At 43.0% G+C, this 21,998-nt stretch overlaps 1 protein-coding gene across 1 annotated transcript; it reads left to right on the top strand.

Annotated features, from left to right (window-relative positions):
* The first annotated feature begins 4,435 nt into the window (after nucleotides 1-4,435).
* LOC125125664 (zinc finger protein 383-like) lies at nucleotides 4,436-21,074 on the top strand. Its single transcript, XM_047776972.1, has 5 exons — nucleotides 4,436-4,907; nucleotides 6,034-6,161; nucleotides 8,523-8,641; nucleotides 13,951-14,032; nucleotides 20,629-21,074. Exons 2-5 carry the CDS (start codon nucleotides 6,056-6,058, stop codon nucleotides 20,679-20,681), a joined length of 360 nt encoding a protein of 119 aa, XP_047632928.1. The 5' UTR covers nucleotides 4,436-4,907; nucleotides 6,034-6,055; the 3' UTR covers nucleotides 20,682-21,074.
* The last annotated feature ends 924 nt before the right edge of the window (nucleotides 21,075-21,998 follow it).

The raw sequence follows: 21,998 nt of genomic DNA, 5'->3' as shown, positions 1-21,998 counted from the left end.
GTAGATCATGCAAGAGGCACCACATCACACTTAACCCCCTGATGCCCTTAGCCAACACAAGAGGTGCCTGGCTACCGGTAGCCTGCACAAAAAGCAACCAGTCTCCCCTAAACAAGCTAGAGCTTCTCGCAGCTGGTAGCCAGTGCCAGAGCTGCCCCGCCCTCTGAGAGCCCGTGGGAATGCGCAGGCTCCAAGCAGGGCGTTTCCTATGGCGTCTGCCCGTCCTCCTCTCCCCTCCCCAACAATGGCGCCTTTCCTCTCCTGCGAGTCGGGACTTTCTCCCTGGTTCCCGCTGTGTGGCGTTCCCCCTCCTCAGCCTGTGCTGTGCTGATCCCCTGCCCGTGGCACACTGCTCCTTAGCCCCTCAGACTGTCCCCACACAGCCAGCCCCAGTCCTCTCCCCGGGACTGACCTCCAGAGCCTGAGTCTCAGCGCCCAGGCCCCGCCGAGCGTCTCAAGCTGTGGTGTCCAGGCTGGTGGTTCAGATGATCTGTGTGGCTCTCACTCTGCTTTGTTGTTCTCAGTCCTGCTGCTGTGCTTTTCTCCACGACTTTGAGGTCCCTCCAACGCCGCTGATCTTTCCGTCAGTTAGGTAGCTTCCCAGGATGTGGGTTCTTTTCTCCTTCACAGCTCCCTCTCGGGAATGCTAGTCCTGTCCTGATTCCTTTTCTCTCTCTTTTTCTTTTGTTCTACTCAGTTACGTAAAGAGTTTCTTAACCTTTTCGGAGGTTTAAGTTCTTCTGCCAGCATTCAGTTGATGTTCTGTGAGAGTTGTTTTACATGTAGATGTGTCTTTTTGATGTGTTTGTCGGAGAAGGTGAGCGCGACCTCTTACTCCTCCGCCATCTTGCTCCGCCTCCGAAATACCCCTAAATTGGAAATAACCCAAAGTAGATTAAGGATCTTCCGTGTGTGGCGCGGCGGAAATGAGTCAGATTAGGAACCATGAGGTTGTGGGTTTGATCCCTGGCCTCTCTCAGTGGGTTAAGGATCCAGTGTTGCCCGTGAGCTGTGGTGTAGATTGCAGACGAGGCTTGGATCTGGCATTGTTGTTGCTCTGGCGTAGGCTGGCAGCTACAGCTCCGATTAGACCCCTAGCCTTGGAACCTCCATATGCTGCAGGTGTGGCCCTGAAAATAGCAAAAAAAAAAAAAAAAAGATAAATGAAGGTGAAATATATTTTCTGCGGCATACTCTTCAGCAAAGAATCAAACCACAGGTAGAGAGTTCTCTGGAGCCTAGCATTTAAGGATTCAGCCTTGTCACTGCTATGGCTCAGATTTGATCCCTGGCCCAGGAACTTCCACATCCTGTGGGCAGAACCAAAAAATAAAACAAAAAAATCCCTCCAAGTAGATGCCAACAAATTGGATGAACCTCAGAAACATAATGTTGAGTCAAGGAAGCCAGATAAAAAAGAAAGCATGCTGTTTGATACTATTTCTTTAAAATTCAAAAATAGGCAGACTAGCCTAGAACGTTAAATGTCAGGATAGTGGTTGTGATTGGGAGGCATTGCGTTGTTTTGGGAAAGAGACAGAGATGTCTAATATGCTGAATATAGAAATATTCTGTCTTGACCTGAATGATAGTTACTTTGGGCTGCTCATTTCTCGATAGTTCATTGAGATTTTTATTCATGATTGCCTCCCTTAATTGTATGTATGCAGGAATTCAGTAAAAGAAGTTTAAGAACTAGAACTATGGGAGTTCCCTCGTGACTCAGTGGTAACACACCTGACTAATATCCATGAGGTCGTGGGTTTGATTCCCTGGCCTTGCTCAGTGGTTTTAGGATCTAGCGTTGCCATGAGCTGTGGTGTAGGTTGCAGACATGGCTTGTATCTGGCATTGCTGTGGGTGTGGCATAGTTCTCTAGCCTGGGAACTTGCATATGCTGCAGCGTGGTCCTGAAAAGCAAAACAAAGAAAGAAAAGAAATAGAATTATGTGTTGTACTACCTAATATTGAATGAGAAATGCAGATGTAGAACAAAATCTACATAGAAGATGCATAAAAAGAAAACCAGTACTAGATGGGAAAAAGAAGAATTAATCAGTAGTATGAAAAGGTGAAAAGATGAAAAATGTATTTATATAATAGTCTTTGTAGTTAACTGTGAGATAATATGGAAAGACTTAAATTTCAACATAAAAGAAATGATTCAGTAACATGATTCAGACCCTGTTAGAGTGGCCAACATTAAAAATGTATTTTGAAGTTTTTCTCAAATAGTGCCATTCATGTTTAGATGTCTTTGTGTCAGGATTGGAACACTGATTTTCTAAGTGAAGTATAAATTACCACAGTTCTCTGAAGTGGTTATTTACCTGTTCTTTTTTTTTTTGCTTTTTAGGGCCGCACCCACAGCATATGGAAGTTCCCAGGCTAGGGGTCTGAATCAGAGCTGGAGCCGGAGCCGCCGGCCTACACCACAGCCACCGCAACGTCAGATCCTTAACCCACTGAGTGAGGCCAGGAATCGAACCCGCATCCTCATGGATCCTAGTCTGGTTCGTTAACCACTGAGCCAGGGAGGAAACTCCTACTACCTGTTCTATCTTTATCTTACCCTTAGCCAGTCTTGTCTCTATCAGGACTATATTTGTGTATGTGTGGTACTCCTTATACTTTAATGGGATTGATTCTTTCTTTATACTGCTCATCATCAGCTGATAATCAAGAATTTGCATTGTCCAGTTGAAGTGTGAGATCCCTAAGAACTGTTTGCTCCTCAGTGCCTAGTACCTGGCCTGGCATAAGGAAGCCCCTTTTAAATATTTGCTCATGGAATGAAGGAATAAGAGACAGAGGGAGAAAAGGTTCCAAGCCCAGCCAATCTCCAGCAGGGTATTCTCAGGGAGACTTCCTTTTTTTTAATTAAAAATTTTTTTAAATTTATTTTATGGTCACACCCACAGCATATGGAAGTTCCTGGGCCAGGGATTGAATCTGAGCATATGCCACAGCTGCAGCAATGCCAGATCTTTTTTTTTTTTCTTTTTTCTTTTTAAGGCCACACCCATGGCATATGGAAATTCCCAGGCTAGCACTCAAATTGGAGCTACAGCTGCCAGCCTTCTCCACAACCAGAGCAACTTGGGATCCTAGTCACATCTGTGACCTACATTGCAACTCTTAGCCATGCCAGATCCTTAACCCACTGAGCGGGGCCAAGGATTGAATCTACATCCTCATGATACTAGTTGGGTTTGTAACCTTGAGGTACAATGGGAACTCCAATGCCAGATCCTTTAACCCACTGCACTGGGACAGGGATTGAATCCACACCTCCCAAGCTGCTGCAGTCAAATTCTTAATCCACTGCACCACAGCAGGAAATCTGAGACTTTTGATTTCATAAAATCTTTTGTATTTCTCCTGTCCATTATGCCTAGCAGAGGGTCTGGACTGAATTCTCTCCATATTAGGGATAACAACAACCACAGGAGATCAGGCTCTTAATTCACTAATCTCTGTGTACTCCTGGCTCACATTTCCTAACTGGTGATTTGGTGCTAATTGATAATCCTGTGTGAACCTCAGCTTTCTTGTTTATTTTGTGACAGTTTAATAACCAACTTGCTAGATTGTTGGGACAACTAAAGGAGTTTATATACGTATAACTACTGATAGGTGCTCAGTACATGGTAATTCTCATTATTAATATTTGTGTGTTGTAGTATTAGATTTTTTTTCTTTTTTGGCCACCCTGCAGCATTTCTTTTTTGACCTATGCCACAACTGTGGCAATACCAGATCCCTTAACCCACCGTGCCTGGCTGGGATTGAATCTGTGTCCTGGCACTGCAGAGATGCCACAGATCCCATTGTGCCACAGCAGGAACTCCTTAGATGGTTTTCAATGTCTGTCATGTTTCATCTGCAGAGAGATATTTAATGATTGAGGAAAAATGTCTGCTGCTTAATGATTGATGTTGCAAATCAGTTACCCAGACCTCCCAGCATACAAAGAGGAATTGAGATCAACCTCTTAATTTACTCAAAATCTTCTCTGGAGTGATCCAAGCAAATGAAATGTTTTGAAAACTCTCACTATCAGAGTCACAGGATGGCAGCCCTCGGTCTGACTCAGGTGTGTGGTGAGTCCTTGTTGATACTTCTTTTCAAATAATGTACTTCATGCTGTTGCAGAGCTCAGGGGTAAGAGAACATGCAGGGGACCATACAAAAGGGATTGAAATGGCCAGAGTTGGAGTTCCCTTTGTGGCTCAGCGGTTAATGAACCTATCGAGGATCCATAAGGATGAAGGTTCAATCCCTGGCCTTGTTCAGTGGGTGAAGGATCTGGTGTTGCCGTGAGCTGTGGTGTAGGTTGCAGACAAGGCTCGGATCCTATGTGGCTGTGGCTGTGGTGTAGGCTGGTGGCTACAGCTCTGATTGGACCCCTAGCCTGGGAACCTCCATATGCTGCGGGTGCAGCCAAAAAGCAAAAAAAAAAAAGGCCAGAGTTCATGTTCTTGGGATATGGGATGCAAGAGAGTATATGCGTGCTTTTTGGGGCTGGGGAATAAAAAAATGTTCATGAACATTACTGTGTGTGCCAAACAGCTCTGCCTCTCTGTACTCTAATTTGTGTAACTCTAAAGTGGAGTTTTTAACCTACTTTTCATGTGTAGCAAGATTCAGCAAACCATGTTCTTATGTTCTTGCTCCAGGTAACTCAGGGTGCTTTGTCATGTTATGGAGACAGTGTGTTTGTGGTGTGCTCTGTGCATGGTGTGGAACAGTTTACAGGCCTCTGATTGTTGGAAGCAGATAGGCTTCAGAGCTAATGCCATTCTTCTTCTCCCTGAGGTCATCTTTCTTTGGACTTTTCTTGTCTTCATGAGAGGAAAACCCAGGAGACATAGATGGTGGCTGGGTCACCGATGGAATCTTCTCAGGCAAGTGGAAAGAGGATTTTTCTTCAAAATGTCATATGTGTTTCCATCTGGTATCCATGTCATGACCCCAAGTTTGTTTGTTTTTTTTTTTCCTTATTTGGCTGCCCCACAGCATATGGAGCAATTGGGCCAGGAATCAGATCTGAGCCGCAGTTGCAACCCACTGTGCAGCTGCGGCAACGCTGGATCCCCACCCCCTGTGCTGGGACGTGGATTGAACTTGCGTCCTAGCACTCCAGAGACACTGCTGATCCTATTGTGCCACAGTAGGAACTCCGACCCCAGGTTTTTTAAAGCCATTCATGACCCTGCTTAGGGAATGAGTCCCAAGTGAATTTCTCCAGGACCACACCATCTTAGAATATACATGGATTACATGGGATATGATTCTTTTATTTCAATATTTATTAATTCTTTCTGATCCTTAATTGTGCTTGTTGGCTTATTGTTTTGCTGAGTTATGACAGATCTTAAGGAAGGATATGAAAATATCTAGTCTCAAAATTTGTATGTCACTGTGGAAATAATTTATTGGTTATTAGATTTTACAGTGTTGCATTGTGATTAGAGCTAGCTGCAACTTATAAAGAGAGGAGAAATAGGGAGTTACCATTGTGGCTCAGTGGTAACATAACCTGACTAGTATCCATAAGGATGTGGGTTCGATTATTGGCCTTGCTCAATGGATTAATGATCCAGCGTTGCTGTGAGCTGTGGTGTAGGTCGCAGATGTGGCTCAGATCCTGTGTTGCTGTGGCTGTGGTGTAGGCCGGCAGCTGCAGTTCTGATTCTACCCCTAGCCTGGGAATCTCCATGTGCTTCAGGTGCAGACCAAAACCAAAACAAAACAAAACAAAAAGAGAGAGAGAGAGACAGAGGAGGAATAAAGCAAGAACAGCCCACAGTCAGGTTGTGGTAAGATAAGCTCAGTCACATGACAGTGATGCTGGTAAATCCACATGACTGGTTTCAGTCAGGCAGTGTATATGGCTAGGGAGGAGAAGAGGTCTGGGCCCAGGAGTACTATCGGCTTCTAGTTCTACCTCCCTCAAACCCTCCTGCATCTTTCTGAGAACATCAAAGAAGACCGTATTTTGCTGAAGCCAGCTTGTATTTGATGGTTTAGCACTTAAGTGACCTTCGAGGGCATGGCTGCGAACTTTACCCAGGAGGAGTGGACTTTGTTGGATCAAACTCAGAAAGATCTCTACAGAGACGAGATGTTGGAGAACTACCAGAATCTCATTATCCCAGGTGAGGCTGGCATCATTTCTTCACTGAGCCCTTTATGAAATGAATGTTTCTCAAATGCCTTTGCTGTCAAATGGGAATACTGCGGTAACCAGGCATATGGAGGCATATGGAGGTTCCCAGGCTAGGGGTCCAATCGGAGCTGTAGCCACCGGCCTACGCCAGAGCCACAGCAACGCGGGATCCGAGCTGCGTCTGCAACCTACACCACAGCTCACGGCAACGCCGGATCGTTAACCTACTGAGCAAGGGCAGGGACCGAACCCACAACCCCATGGTTCCTAGTCGGATTCGTTAACCACTGCGCCACGACGGGAACTCCTATTTTGCTGTTTTTAAGTTAAACTTCACTGTCTTCAGAAACCCTGAAGGCTAAAGTGTTGATTCCCTATTTTAGGACATGTTTTTCATATCTTGCAAGGTCCTCTTTATGTATTTTTCCCTGAAGCACAGTGTGAATCATGCAGACCTCATCTCAGCTCTCTTTTGGAAGGAGCAGAATAGCTGAGGACAGGTCCAAGAGGAGTTCTGGAGGGTGAGTTCTTAGAAGTTAGGGTTTTATGCAGAGTAGTGCTAGTCTGGGAAAGGGGCAGTGCCTTTGGAACTGTCCGTCTGCAAACTTAAAGTTACACTCTTTCGTCTGAGAAGACTGAGGCCATTTGGTTTCTGAGTTTCCTCAACTCCCATTTACCTTTTTTTTTTTTTTTTTGCTTTTTAGCGCTGCAGCCACTGCATATGGCAGTTCTCAGGCTAGGGGTCAAGTTGGAGCTACAGCTGCTGGCCTACGACACAGCCACAGAAACACAATCTGAGCCGCATCTGCATACTACACCACAGCTCATGGTCCTTAACCCACTGAGTGAGACCAGGGATGGAACCCGCAACCTCATGGTTTCTGGTCGGATTTATTTCCTCTGTGCTGTGACAGGAACTCCCAACTCCGATTTACCTTTAAATCCCATTGTTCCATTGAGAACAACTGCACAAAGATCTTTCCAGCTTATTTGAAAATTTCATTATTTACAGATAGCTCTTTTCACATACCTTCTTATGTTTTCCTGAGTTTTTTTGAAATATAGTTGATTACAATGTTGTGTTAATTTCTGCTGTACAGCAAAGTGATTCAGACATACATATAAACATATCCATTCCCATATAGGTTATCAAAGAACACTGAGTAGGTTTCCCTGTGCTATACAGCAGGTCCCCATTGACCATCTATTCCATATATTATGATGTGCATTTGCCAACCTCAACCCCCCAATTCATCCCTCCACCCTTGTTTTCCTGATTTTATCATCTTTTTGTTTACCATCAGCCTTACTTTTCTAGGGTATGTATTATAACTTGGTAAATTATTTAAGGTTGAAACCATATCCTTATCATTGTCAGACTTCTAACACAACCAAACTTTGTGGTCCATCTTTCCTTTTGTTTTATCATTTTTATTATGTTCCATTCATATTAAGAAGGACATACACATGTGCCATATGCTTTTTTTTTTCATTTTTAAAGTTTTATTGAAGTATAGTTGATTTACAATGTTATGACAGTCCTTGCCACACAACAAAGTGAATCAGCCATACACATACACATATCGTCTCTTTTTCAGATTCTTTTCCCGTATAGATCATCAGAGAACATTGGGTAGGTTTCCCTGTGCTATACAGCAGGTCCCTGTTGACCATCTATTCCATATACTATGGTGTATATTTGCTAATCCCCAAACCCCAGTCCATCCCTCCCGCCTTGTTTTCCTGATTTTATCTTTTTTTTTTTTTTTTTTGTAATTTTTGGCCACCCTGTGGCATACAGAGTTCCTGGGCCAGGGATCAGATCCAAGTCGCAGCTGTGACCTAAGCTGCAGTTGTGGCAAAGCAGGATCCTTAACCCACTGTGCTGGGCTAGGATTGAACCTGGTCCCAATGCTGCCAAGATGCTGCTGATTCTGTTGCACTATAGCGGGAACTCTTTTTTTTTTTTCCCCAAGGCCATGAACATTCCACAGACTTTATATTGGACCTCAGGTAATCCCAATTGTATGATTAACACAAAATAATAAATCCTTAGTCATATGAAATTAAAAATTGCTTCAAACCAGTACTCTTTATGACAGTGACAAATGTTATAAAAAGAATGAAGTTGCGCTTTCTCTTGGACACATATCACTCATTAATATGGCATATTTGCTAGAGAGTTCCATGTGCCTACACATATCTACTGGCCACTCACGATTCATTTCCCCCAACATTTTCTGTAGGTCACATCTCTATCCTTCTATTAAGATGCATGAGTGTATGTGTGGTGTGCATTATGTGCAGTGTGTATGAGTAATATAATGGAACATGGAAATCTGTATTGCAGGTCACGGAAGCAAGCAACTTAGACTCTACATACTATTCCTCAAATCTAAAGGAAAATGGCTTCTTTGGATATTAGTATTGATCGTGACTAGTGCAGGGGAATTAATTCTCATGTGTCAGGTGACATGCTACACCTTTTCCCTGTATTTCCTTTTGTCCTTTTAATAACTTTATGAGCTAACCATTGCATTTTTGGTTTTGTGTGTATTGCTTTTTATTTGCATTATATATTTTAATTTGGTTTATGAACTAAAGCATTAAAATATTTTAAATACTCAAGACCATATTTCTCTGACTTACTATGTAAGTGTTCACATAAATTAAATTAAATATCTCATATAAACTTTCTTTTCCCCAGTTTAATAATAGTTGCTTGTTTCCAAACTGATGATACCAGAGGATCAAATAACAAAACATCTCAGCAGTAAGACTCTTTCATGCCTCTTAGTTAACATTACCAGTCCAAGATAGAAGCCAGTTCTTAAAGAGAAAGCTCTTTTTGTTGTTGTTGTTGTTGTTGTTGTTGTTGTTGTTGTTGTTGCTATTTCTTGGGCCGCTCCCACGGCATATGGAGGTTCCCAGGCTAGGGGTTGAATCGGAGCTGTAGCCACCGGCCTACGCCAGAGCCACAGCAACGCGGGATCCGAGCCGCCTCTGCAACCTACACCACAGCTCACGGCAACGCCGGATCGTTAACCCACTGAGCAAGGGCAGGGACCGAACCCGCACCCTCATGGTTCCTAGTCGGATTCGTTAACCACTGCGCCACGACGGGAACTTTTTTTTTTTTTTTTGAGAAAGCTCTTTTTTCAATAAATTATAAAATATTAAAAGAACATATTCACTGGCATTTTGAATGCACTTTTGCTTGTTTCATAGTTTCTTAAAAATAATATTTCAGAGTTCCCATCGTGGTGCAGTGGAAACAAATTCCACTAGGAACCATGAGGTTGTGGGTTCGATCCTTGGCCTCACTCAGTGGGTGAGGATCAGGCATTGCCATGAGCTGTAGTGTAGGTCACAGACGCGGCTTGGATCTGGTGTTGCTGTGGCTGTGGCGTAGCCCAGCAGCTGTAGGTCCAATTTGACCCCTAGCCTGGGAACCTTCCGTTGCCACTCATGCGGCCCTCTTGATGTGGCCTCCTCTTGTTCTTCTGGAGTAGGGTATCTTTTTTAAGCTTTCCGATCCATTTGGGTGGGGGTACAGCAGGAACTGTTATAATCATTTTGCATACCATCAGCCTTACTTTTGCAGAATAAGTATGATAACTTGTAAATTGTTGACAGTTTTTTTTTTTTTGTTGTTGTTCATTTTTGGCTACCCCATGGCACCTGGAGTTCCCAGGCCATATGTTTCTTTATCCCACTGTGCTGAGCCAGGGATCAAACCTGTGTCTTGGTGCTGCAGATATGCTGCTGATTCCATCATGTACAGCAGGGACTCCTATTTACAGGGTTATTATTATTATTTTTTTGGTTGTCGTCGTTGCCTTTTTAGGGCTGCACCTGCAGCATATGGAAGTTCCCAGGGATAGAATTGGAGATGCAGCTGCCAACAGCCATAGCCACAGCCACACCATGTGGGTTCCAAGCCTTGTCTGCTACCTACACCACAGATCACACAACGTTGGATCCCTGACCCACTGAGCGAGGCCAGGAATAGAATCCATACCTCATGGATACTAGTTGAATTTGTTTCCACTGTGTCACAATGGGAACTCCCAAACATCAGATTCTTTAACCCACTGTACCAGGCTGGGGATTGAACCTGCATCCTAGTGCTGCTGAGATGCCACTGATCAGTTTGCACCACAGTGGAACTCCTAGGTTGTCTTTTTGTTGTTGAAGTGTAGGAGTTTTTTATGTACTTTAATAGTGGACCCTTATCAGATATATGATTTGCAAATATTTTCTCATTCTTCAGCTTATCCTTTCACATTTTATTTTATTTTATTTTATTTTTGTCTTTTTGCCACTTCTAGGGCCGCTTCCGAGGCATATGGAGGTTCCCAGGCTAGGGGTCTAATTGGAGCTCTGGCCACTGGCCTACGCCCGAACCACAGAAACAAAGGATCCGAGCCGTGTCTGCAACCTACCCCCAGAGCTCACAGCAACGCCAGCTCCTTAACCCACTTGGCGAGGCCAGGGATCGAACCTGAGACCTCATAGTTCCTAGTTGGATTCGTTAACCACTGAGCCATGATGGAAACTCCTCCTTTCCCCTTTTAAATTGTGTTCTTTGATGCCCATTTTTAATTTCGATAGGTCCAGTTTATCTATATATTCTTTGGTGCTTTTGGTGTCATATCTAAGGGTAAATTGAAAGACTGGATATTGTCAAATCCAAGGTCATAAAGGTTTACCCCCATGGTTTCTTCTAAAATTTCATCCTTTACCTTAGGTTTTTGATCCACTTTAAGTTAATTTGTGTATAAGGTGTGAAGTAGGGTTCCAATCTGATTCTTTTGCGTGTCGATATCCAGTTATTCCAGCACTGTGTGTTGAAGAGACTCTTCTTTCCCCATTGAATGGTCATGGCATGATGGTTGAGATTCATTTGCTCCTAGATGTATGAATTTTTTTCTGGATTCTTGGGTCTGTTCATGTATATGTCTATCCTTTTGCCTGTACCATACATTTTCAGTATTGTACTTTTCAGCTTCAGAATTTTACTTGGTTCTTTTTTGGGATTTCTGTCTCTTTATAATCTCTACTTAGTGAGACATTATTCTTCTGGTTTCCTTTAGTTTTTTTGTCCATGGTTTCCATTAGCTCTTTAGGCATATTTAAACAAATTGGTTTAAAGTCTTTATCTAGGAGTTCCCCTTTGGCGCAGAAATGAATCTAACTAGTATCCAAGAGGATGTGGGTTCAATCCCTGGCCTTGCTCAGTAGGTTGGGGATCTGGCATTGCTGTGAGCTGTGGTGTAGGCTGACAGTTGTAGCTCCAGTTCCACCCCCTCGCCTGAGAACATCCATATACCACAGGTGCAGCCCTAAAAAGCAAAAATAAAAAAAAAATAAATAAAGTCTTTATCTGGTTAAGTCCAGTGCCTTGGCTTTCAGGGACAGTTTCAATTTTTTTCTTTTTCCTTTACATTCTCATATTTTTTAGTTGAACATGTACATTTTGTATGTTATAATGTGGCAATTTAGAAATATAATTCACCTTTCTGCCTGTGATTTGTTGTTGCTTTTTATGTAGGTTACTGATGTTTGTTCAGTGACTTTTTTTCTTATCTGCCCACTTTTATTTTTTATTTTTTTAACTCAATGAATTTTATTATTTACAGGATTTCCATCCCAAACCCCCAGACTATTTCCCTGCCAACCCCAACCTGTCTCCTTTGGAAACCATAAGTTTTTCAAAGACTGTTAAGTCAGTATCTGTTCTTACGTTCATTGTATCCTTTTTTTTCAGATTCCACATATAAGTGGTAGCATATGATATTTGTGTCACGCTGACTAACTTTATTTAGCATGATAGTTTCTAGGACCATCCATGTTGTTGCGAAAGCCATTATTTCGTTTCTTTTTATGGCTGAGTAATATTCCATTATGTATATGTACCACATTTTCTTTATCCACTCCTCTGTCGATGGACATTTAGATTGCTTCCATGGCTTGGCTATTGTATATAGTGCCGCAATGAATACTGGAGTACATGTATCTTTTTTTTGTCTTTTTTTGCCTTTTCTAGGGCTGCTCCCTTGGCATATGGAGGTTCCCAGGCTAGGGGTCTAATTGGAGCTGCAGCCACTGGCCTATGCCAGAGACACAGCAACTTGGGATCCGAGCTGCGTCTGCAACCTACACCATAGCTCATGGCAATGCCAGATCCTTAACCCACCAGGCGAGGCCAGGGACCGAACCCACAACCTCATGGTTCCTAGTTGGATTCGTTAACCACTGAACCACAGGAACTCCAACATGTATCTTTTTGAGTCTTGGTTTTCTCTGGATAGATGCTCAGGAATGGAATTGCCAGATCAAATGGTAATTCTATTTTTAGTTTTTTAAGGAATATCCACACTGTTTTCCATAGTGGTTGTACCAATTTACATTCCCACCAACAATGTAAGAGGGTTCCCTTTTCTGCACACCCTTTCCAGCATTTATTTTTTGTAGACTTTTTGATGACAGCCATTCTGGCTGGTGTAAGGTGGTGCCTTATAGTAGTTTTGATTTGCATTTCTGTAATAATGAGTGATGTTGAACATCTTTTGATGTGTTTTTTGGACATCTGTATGTCTTTTTTGGAGAATTGTCTGTTTAGATCATCTGCCCTGTTCAGTGACTTTTATTAATTATTTTTGTTGTACATTTTTTCTAGTGCAGCTCTTAAAATCTGTGTTCTGTTAGTTTGCTGGTCACCTTAGAATGACAGAAATTTCTTTAATGCCTTAAGCCAAGAAAATAAAATTAAAAATTATCTTTTGGTTTTTGTCACTTGGCTTGGATTGGGCCCCTCCTTCAATGCTTGGCCAGGCTGTTTACAACTCTTCCTTAGCCTTCCCTTCCTGCTTGAGTGGATCTTGAAGGTCAGCCAGAAGTGAAGGCTTGTAGTCCTCCCTGGCCTTTCTGAGAATGCATCTGGCCCTGGGCATATTTGTAGACTTCTTAATTCTCTGGTAAATGTTTGAGTTCTTAAAAGCCTCTATTCACCCACATATAACATTCCCAACTTGTTCCTCCCAGGGCTTATCTGTCTGTGTACTATTTGTCCCAACCACTTTCCCTTTCCTCAAGCTGCTGTGGCCAATACTTGACCTGTAGATACTTTCAGCTGAAGCTGCCTGTAATGCTGCCTCACTCCTGGGAACTCTGAGTTGGGGGAAATAAAGGGAAGCTCCTATGCTGGTATTTGAGGAATCTGCCAGATAGGTCAAAACACACAACAGGAGTACTTTCTTTCTCTCTGGCCATGCCTGCAGGATGTGGAAGTTTTCAGGCCTGGGATCAAACCCATGCCATAGCAGTAATCTGAGCTACAGCAGTGACAATGCTGGATCCTTAACTGCTAGGCCACTGGGAACTCCACAGTGGCAGTTCTTTGAGAATGAAGTCCAGGTTGCTCCTTTTGGCAGTAGCAGCTTGTTCAAGGAATACATCTTGCCATCTTCATGGCTGCAGCTGATCTGGAGAGCATGGATGGTAGGTGGGAGGTTAAAATGCCACAGTACTTTCTCATTGAAGTATAGCTGCTTCTTTCTTCTTAAGCGTTCACTTGGTTGCATATTTTTTTACTAGATTCCAAATTCTGCAAGAGTTGATTCTGGTAGTTTTTGTAAGCTTGTTAGATGTTTTCTGGTGGGAAGGAGCCACCAGAATCTGCCATATTTTGTGATGTCGTTCTCTGTGCCATATGCTTTGAAGCAACTTTATCCCATAACTATTCTCCAAACTTGAATTTTTCTACTTTATTTCAGAATTGGATTTGCAGCCTAAAACCTAAAGTCCTACACCTCTTCAGGATGTTTCTCTGGAAAAACATCAAACAGAATTCAATTGGTAAGATCTCCATGAAGTAATTTTTCCCCTCCTGACCAGGACCAGAAGCACCAAATCCATGAGAATTATACCAGATAAATATCATTTACTCAAAGGGTGTAGTGTCAATGAAGAGATTCTCTGAATATCAAGTATTTTTTTTTTTTTGGTCTTTTTGAGGGCCGCTCCCGTGGCATATGGAGATTCCCAGGCTAGGGGTCAAATCAGAGCTGTATGCCAGAGCCACAGCAACGCAAGATCCACGCTGCATCTGCAACCTACATGACAGCTCACAGCAATGCCGGATCCTTAACCCACTGAGCGAGGCCAGGGATGGAACCCAAAACCTCATGGTTCCTAGTCTGATTTGTTAACCACTGAACCATGACGGGAACTCCTGAATATCAAGAATTTGAGGAGTATTCCAACTTACTTCCAGCCTGTTTCTTCTCAGAGACCTCACATGTAAATATCCACATATATATAACTTTATTTTTTTTGCCTTTTTTTTAGGGCTACACCCGCAGCATATGGAGGTTCCCAGGTCCAATTGGAGCTGCAGCTGCTGGTCTAGACCACAGCCACAGTAATGTGGGATTCTTAACCCACTGATCCAGGCCAGGGATTGAACCTGCATCCTTACAGATACTAGTTGGGTTCATTACCACTGAGCAACAACAGGAACCACACACACATATATATATTTAAATCTGATATCCAGTTTTTGAAACATAACTTAGCCTAAATAATGATCAGAAATACTAAGATGCTTTGTGAAAATAGAGAATATAATGCCGGGTCCTGGCCTCATTGGTTATTCAACTTAAAATTTCTCAAAAACAGAGCAGAAACTCTATACACTTAATGGAAATGGGAACGGTTTTATTACGATGATGTTTCCAATGCATAAAAATTGTGAAGGGGAGGGGAGAAATCCTGTTATTATAATGAATATGAAAAACTCCTCAGTTATTATTTATACCTTAATCAGCAGGAGAGAAGCAACGCTGGATGAAAACAATTTGGCTCTAACCTATGTGGAAAAAGATGACACACATGAGGACTCACATTAGACAGAAAACTTCTAAGGATAATCATAGTAGGAAAACCTTAGAAAATATTTTTTTTTTGTCTCTTTGCCATTTCTTGGGCCGCTCCCGCAGCATATGGAGGTTCCCAGGTTAGGGGTCTAATTGGAGCTGTAGCCATGGGCCTACGCCAGAGCCACAGCAACGTGGGATCCAAGCCACGTCTGCAACCTACACCACAGCTCATGGCAACGCCGGATCGTCAACCCACTGAGCAAGGGCAGGAATCGAACCTGCAGCCTCATGGTTCCTAGTTGGATTCGTTAACCACTGCGCCACAACAGGAACTCCAGAAAATAATTTTATTAATACTTTGCTCAAGGAACTCAGTGTTGTGGAGAAAACCTCTTAGTGCATCCAACATGAAAAAGTCTCTGGTCAGCTTTCAAATCTCACTGGGCACGAAAAAACTCTGAAACAAGGGAAATTGTTTTAATGCCAAGAGTGTTGGAGAACTTTTGTTAATCAGTCATCCCTTAAGGTACATAGGAGATACCACACTGGGGAAAAGCTCTATGTGTGTAGAGAATGTGGGAAAGCCTTCACTCATTCCTCATACCTTATAGGTCATATGGGAATCCACAGTGGCAAAAAGCCCTGTGAATGTATGGAATGTGGGAAAGCCTTTACTCTATCTGCAGGATTTGTCTTGCACATACGAATTCATACCAGAGAAAAACCATTTGAATGTAAGGAATGTGGAAAAGCTTTTATTTATTCCTCCTATCTTACAAAACACATAAAAATTCACAGTGGAGAGAAGCCATATTTATGTAAGGAGTGTGGGAAAACTTTCACTCATTCCTCAGGACTTGTCTTACACATGTGATTGCACACTGGAGAAAAACCTTATGTGTGTAAGGAATGTGGGAAAGCCTTTAAAAATTCCTCAATGCTTAATTAGCATGTAAGGATGCACACTGGAGAGAAGCCATGTGAAGGCAAGCAATGTGGGAAAGCCTTCACTCAGTCATCAGGACTTACTACACATTTAAGAATGCATACTGGAGATAAGGTCTATAAGTGTAAAGAATGTGGTAAAGCATTTGCTGGGTCCACAAACTTCAGTATGCACATGAGAATGCACATGGGAGAAAAGCCTTAGAATTGTAAAGAATGTGGGAAAGCCTTTAGATACTCCATGTGCCTGAGTATTCACACGCAAACTCACACAGGGGAGAAACCATATGCATGTAAAGAATGTGGGAAAACCTTCACTCAATCTTCTGCACTTGCTAAATATCTAAGAACTAAAGCATGTGAAAAAAACCTGCAAATGTTCCTCAGACCTTAGTATCCACATCTAAACTCATCTGGATAAAGATCTCATGAAAGTAAAGAAGGTGAGAAGGCTTTACTCAGTGTTCGTTCTCACATGATATGTGGGAACTTACCTTGGGCAGAATTTGAATTCATCTAAGATGTGTGGGAGAGCAGTAATTGTTCACACCTTATAGGATGTATAAGAACTCACATTTGAAGAGTTCCTGTCATAGCTCAGTGGAAACTAATCTGACTAGTATCCATGAGGATACAGGTTTGATCCCTGGCCTCACTCAATGGATTAAGGATCTGGCATTACTGTGAGCTGTGGTTTAGGTCACAGGTGTGGCTTGGGTCTGGCATTGCTGTGGCTACAGCTCTGATTCGACCCCTAGCCTGGGAACCTCCATATGGTGCAGGTGCAGCCCTAAGAAGAGACAAAACCCTAACTCACACTTGAGAGAAAAACTTGGCTATAAGGCATTTAGACAAGTCTTTTGGTTGTTGCTTTAATGTTAATTTACATACCTGAAATTACTGTGAAAGCCATGTGAAGCTAAGAATGTAATACAGAGTTCCCTCATGGCTCAACAGGTTAAGGATCTGGCATTGTCACTGCTGTGGGTCTGGTTACAGCTGTGGCATGGGTTTGATCTCTGGCCCAGGAACTTCCACATGCTGCAGGCCTGGCCAAAAATAAAAAAAATGAGATACTGCCTTAAAATATTTCACATGCTTTAAAAAGCACATTATAACTTTCACTGGGAGGAAACTATATATATATGTAAGAGATGTGATGAAAATTTTATTTAGTGTTAAGGTCTTACTATCCATTCGAGGAATTTCCTTTGTGGCTCAGTGGTAATGAACCCAACTAGTATCCATGAAGATGCAGGTTCGATCCCTGGCCTTGCTCAGTGGTTAAGGATCTAGTGTTGCTGGGAGCTGTGATGTAGGTCGAAGATGCAGCTTGGATCCTGTGTTGCTGTGGCTGTGGATGTGGCCAGCAGCTGCAGCTCTGATTTGACCCCTAGCCAGGGAACTTCTGTATGCCGCAGGTGCAGCCCTAAAAAAAAAAGTTAAAAAAAAAAATCCGTGTGAGACTTCAGCATAAAACCATATGATTGTAAAGGATACAGGAAGAACTATACTTTCTTTGCATATCTTTGAAGAACTCAACATTTAAATACTCTGCAGATGCCTTCTACATGGAGGCAATCTGGGAAGCCCTCAGATTCCTGAAAGCTTTTTGTGCTAGGAGACTCACGAATGTAAGAAATGTTAAAAATCATTTAGGTGTTGGGAGCTCCTGCTGCGGTGCAGTGGGTTAAGGACCTGGCATTACCACAGCTGTAGCACAGGTCACAGCTGTTGCTTGGATTATATTCCTGGCCCAGGAACTTCTATTTGCTGCAGGTGTGGCCCAAAAAGAAAAAAAAAAAAAGCTCAGGTGTTAATGAGTGAGGCAATGTGCAGTGGAGAGGAACCCTGCCAAGGGAAGCAATCTGGGAAAGCTCTACTTCTGCCTCCTAGATTCATATTCTTGGATAACCTCACAGAGGCAGAAAATATTATGAATGTGAGAAATACCTTTGAGTATGTGTATTTTTTTGGATTTCAACCTTTAGTATAGATGGCAATTCACACTGGAGAGAAATTGTTGATTGTCAGGTACATGGGAAATGGTTTATCCTTTTTGTAAATACTTCTCTGCATGTGAAAACTAACCCTGGAAGAAGCTGCATGAAGGCAAACATATGGAAATACTTCTTCATAAATACACATCCCTTAAGAGACTCATCCAGTACTCATTGGAGGGATAAACTATGAATGTGAAGAATTTGGGGAAGCCTTCAGTTATTGTTTTTCACTTACTGTACACAGGAGAATTCATGTTGGAAGAGGAAGTGAAATAAATAATGTGAAATGAGATTGCCTTTCTGTGTATTTTTGTTCTCTCTCTCTTTTTTTGGCCTTCAAAAAAGTTCCTGGGCCAAGGATCAAATCTGTGCCACAGCAATGACCTTAGCCATTGCAGTGACAATGCTGGATCCCTAATCACCAGGACACCAGGGAACTCAACTGTGTCTTATTCTCATGGGAAGCACCTGGGTCCTTAATTTTCTGTGGCGGTTTTGATTATAAAGGTGCTTTTAGGAGCTCCTGCTATGGCGCAGTGGTTTAAGCACCTGACTGCGGCAGCTTGGGTTGCTGCAGAGGTGCAGGTTTGATCCCTAGCCCAGCACGGTGGGTTAAAGGATCCAGCATTGCCACAGCTGCAGCTCAGATTCAATCCCTGGCCCAGAAACTTCCATATGCTGTGGGCGCAACAATAAAATTATATTTTTTTAAAAAGTGCTTTTAGGAAGTTCTCTTGTGGTGCAGAGCATAAAGGATCCAGTGTTGTCCCAGCTGTGGTGCAGGCTGCAACTGTGGTGGGTTTGATCTCTGGTCCAGGAACTTCCACATGCCGCAGATGTGACCAAAAAAAAATTCTTTTAAAGTGACTCTAAGTAGTTCCCATCGTGGTGCAGTGGAAATGAATCCGACTAGGAACCATGAGGTTGTGGGTTTGATCCCTGGCCTCGCTCAGTGGGTTAAGGATCTGGCATTGCTGTGAGCTATGGTGTAGTTTGCAGATGCGGCTCGGATCTGGTGTTGCTGTGGCTGTGGTGTAGGCCGGCAGCTGTAGCTCTGATTCGACCCCTAGCCTGGGAACCTTCATATGCTGTAGGTGTGGCCCTTAAAAAAAAAAAAGTGACTAAATAGAATTTCTACTATATCACACTCATTTCATATAACGGTGTTTCCGTCATGGCTCAGCTCTGAAGACTTCATTTACACTGTAATGTCTTCATTGCACTATGAGATATTTGGAAGGTGAATGGGCAATGTAAGGGCATTTTAAAAAAGCTTTGGGTGAGTTCCTGTTGTGGCTTAGTGGGCTAGAGAATCTGATGTAGGAATTCCCTTTGTGCCTCAGTGGTAACTAACCCAATTAGTATCCATGAGGATGCGGGTTTGATCCCCTGGCCTTGCAAAAGCAGCTCCGATTTGACACCAGGGAACTTCCATATGCTGCAAAAAACAAAACAAAACAAAACAAACAAACAAAAAAACCTGTTGCAGTCTCTGTGAGGATGTGGTTTGATCCCTGGCCTTGCTCAGTGGGTTGCAATCTGTGGCGTTGATTGCAGATGTGGCTCGGATCTGGTGTGGCTGTGGCATAGGCCAGTAGCTGCGGCTCTGATCTGACTTCTAGCCAGGGAACTTCCATAATCTGCAGGTGAGACCATAAAAAGTAAAAAAAATTGGGAAAAAGAGTTCCCTGGTGGCTCGTCAGATTAAGGATCCCATGTTGTTACTGCTATGGCAAAAGTTCAATGCCTGGCCCAGGAACTTCCACATGCCATGGGCACAGCAAAAAAAAAAAAAAAAAGTTTTTATGTACTGCTTCCTGATACATTTACAAGTGGGTCATAAAAATAGGCTCTTTATGATCTTTTTTGTTTATTTATAGGAAATTCTCTCTGGCCTTGAATGGCAAGTGTATCTAGTCACCTCTTCAACATTCCTTGTCCATTGGTCTATTATAAATAGATTGTCTTCAGGCACATAAAAAACATTCCACTTCTCAGGTTTCCTTGGATTGTATAGGAAAGTCTGTTTCACAGTCCCGGCTAATAAGAGGCAGGTGGAAGTCATTGATGTGGATTCAGGCAAAGCTGTTAAAAAAGAGCAGTCTCCCGCCGCCACTGTCCCCCCACCAAAAGAGACAGTCTCATAATGGCCTTTTCTCTTTAATTATTGCCCTTTACCTTTTCTCCTTCCTTCCTGGAAATCAGATACTATTCCTGGAATTTTTGTGATTAAATTTTGTGCTATGAGGATAAAAGCCACAGAAAATAGGGTTTGGCTAAAGCATGGAGACAGTTCCCTCCATGGTATCTTTGCATCAGCCAGTGGTGCTGGTTTGTAGACTTCTTGGTACCAGAGGAAAGTCAGCTCCATATCAGGCTGAGCACTTATATTTGAGCAGCATCCTTGTATAGATGGCACTTAAGTCCATTAGATTAGATGCTTTCACCTGAGAACTTGCAAGTCTTGGGGAACCTCTAACTTTAGCAGTTCGGGTAATGGTTGGAAGTAGCAAATGGACTGAGAAGCAGTGGCCCGTGAAATAGGGACAGAATTGATGGGCAATGTAACACCAAATGAAGGAGTAATGACTAACCAACTGTGTTGAATGCTAATTGTGCAAGACAGGTGAGGATCAGGATTTAATGGTGAAAGTCGTCCGGGACCCTTTCAAAAGCTGACTTTGTGGAGCAGGCTGCGGAAAGCTGTCACTGCAATACATTTCAGAAAAAAGAAGATGGCTAGGCATTGCCGACAACAAAGGTAGGTGCTCCTCTTTGACCTTACAACCAATACCTTAATCTTCCAGCTTTACATTGTGTATTAGTGTTCTATTGCTGCTGTAACATAATGATGTAAAGCAATAATAAATTGCTACTTTATAGTTCTGGAGATCAGACCTCCAAATAGGGTCTCAACTGAGCTAAGAGCAAGATGTCAGTATAGCTGTGTTCAGGACAACCTGCTTTTTCCAGCTTGTAGAAGCCTTTTGTCTCCTCTTCCAACTTGAAAGCCAGCAACATTAGTCGAACTCCTCATGCTCCCGAATCTTTGATTCTCCTACTCTGCTCCCCTCTTTTTTTTTTGTTTTTTGTTTTTTGTCTTTTTGCTATTTCTTTGGGCTAGGGGTCTAATTGGAGCTGTAGCCGCTGGCCTACGCCAGAGCCACAGCAACGCGGGATCGGAGCCGAGTCTGCAACCTACACCACAGCTCATGGCAACGCCGGATCCTTAACCCACTGAGCAAGGGCAGGGACCGAACCCGCAACCTCATGGTTCCTAGTCGGATTCGTTAACCACTGCGCCACGACGGGAACTCCTAGCTCCCCTCTTCTAATGTTAGGGACCCTTGAGAGTTTACTTGACATAGCTGTATAGTCAAGGATAATCTCCATGTTTTAAGGTTATCTGTTGCACAAGCTTAATTATCCTCACACTGTTTTAAGGGTACTTGGGATTCGTCAATCAGATATAGTAAGACACACAGACATGGGAGTTCCTGTTGTGGCTCAGCAGAAATGAGTCTGACTAGCATCCATGAGGACGCAGGTTCAATCCCTGGCCTTGCTCAGTGGGTTAAGGATCCAGCATTGCCATGAACTCTGGTGTAGGTCACAGACGCGGCTTGGATCCTGTGTTGCTGTGGCTGTGGGGTAGGCCAGCAGCTACAGCTCTGATTTGAGCCCTAGCCAGGGAACCTACGTATGCTGCTGGTATGGCCCTAAAAAAGACAAAAAAAAAAAAAAGAAAAGAAAAAGAAAAGACACACAGTCATGGAAATGACTGTCATGAAAGAAGTTTATCACATTCTAGAAGCAGGAGGCAGCAGCCCATCAGTAGAGTCTACCCAGGGAAGCACTGGGAGTGGTCAAGAGGCAGCATGAGTGAGGGAGGAAAATGTGACCAAAGACCGTTTATCATGGTTTCCACAGGGACGGAATACCTGAGGCAGGGTGAGCAGGTTTAAAATTTGCTAGTTTGGGAGTTCTTGTAGTGGC

Source organism: Phacochoerus africanus, chromosome 4 (genome assembly GCF_016906955.1).
Source record: "Phacochoerus africanus isolate WHEZ1 chromosome 4, ROS_Pafr_v1, whole genome shotgun sequence".
NCBI lineage: Eukaryota > Metazoa > Chordata > Mammalia > Artiodactyla > Suidae > Phacochoerus > Phacochoerus africanus.
Note: the sequence above shows the minus strand (reverse complement) of the source record. Positions and strands in the feature narration are given on the sequence as shown.

Excerpts from the sequence above, each read along its gene's own strand:
- LOC125125664 (XM_047776972.1), top strand. The coding sequence starts at position 6,056 with ATGGCTGCGAACTTTACCCAGGAGGAGTGGACTTTGTTGGATCAAACT. Across the intron at positions 6,162-8,522 it reads CCAGAATCTCATTATCCCAG|GTCACGGAAGCAAGCAACTT; the intron begins GTGAGGCTGGCA and ends TCTGTATTGCAG. Across the intron at positions 14,033-20,628 it reads CATCAAACAGAATTCAATTG|GTGAGGATCAGGATTTAATG; the intron begins GTAAGATCTCCA and ends TGTGCAAGACAG.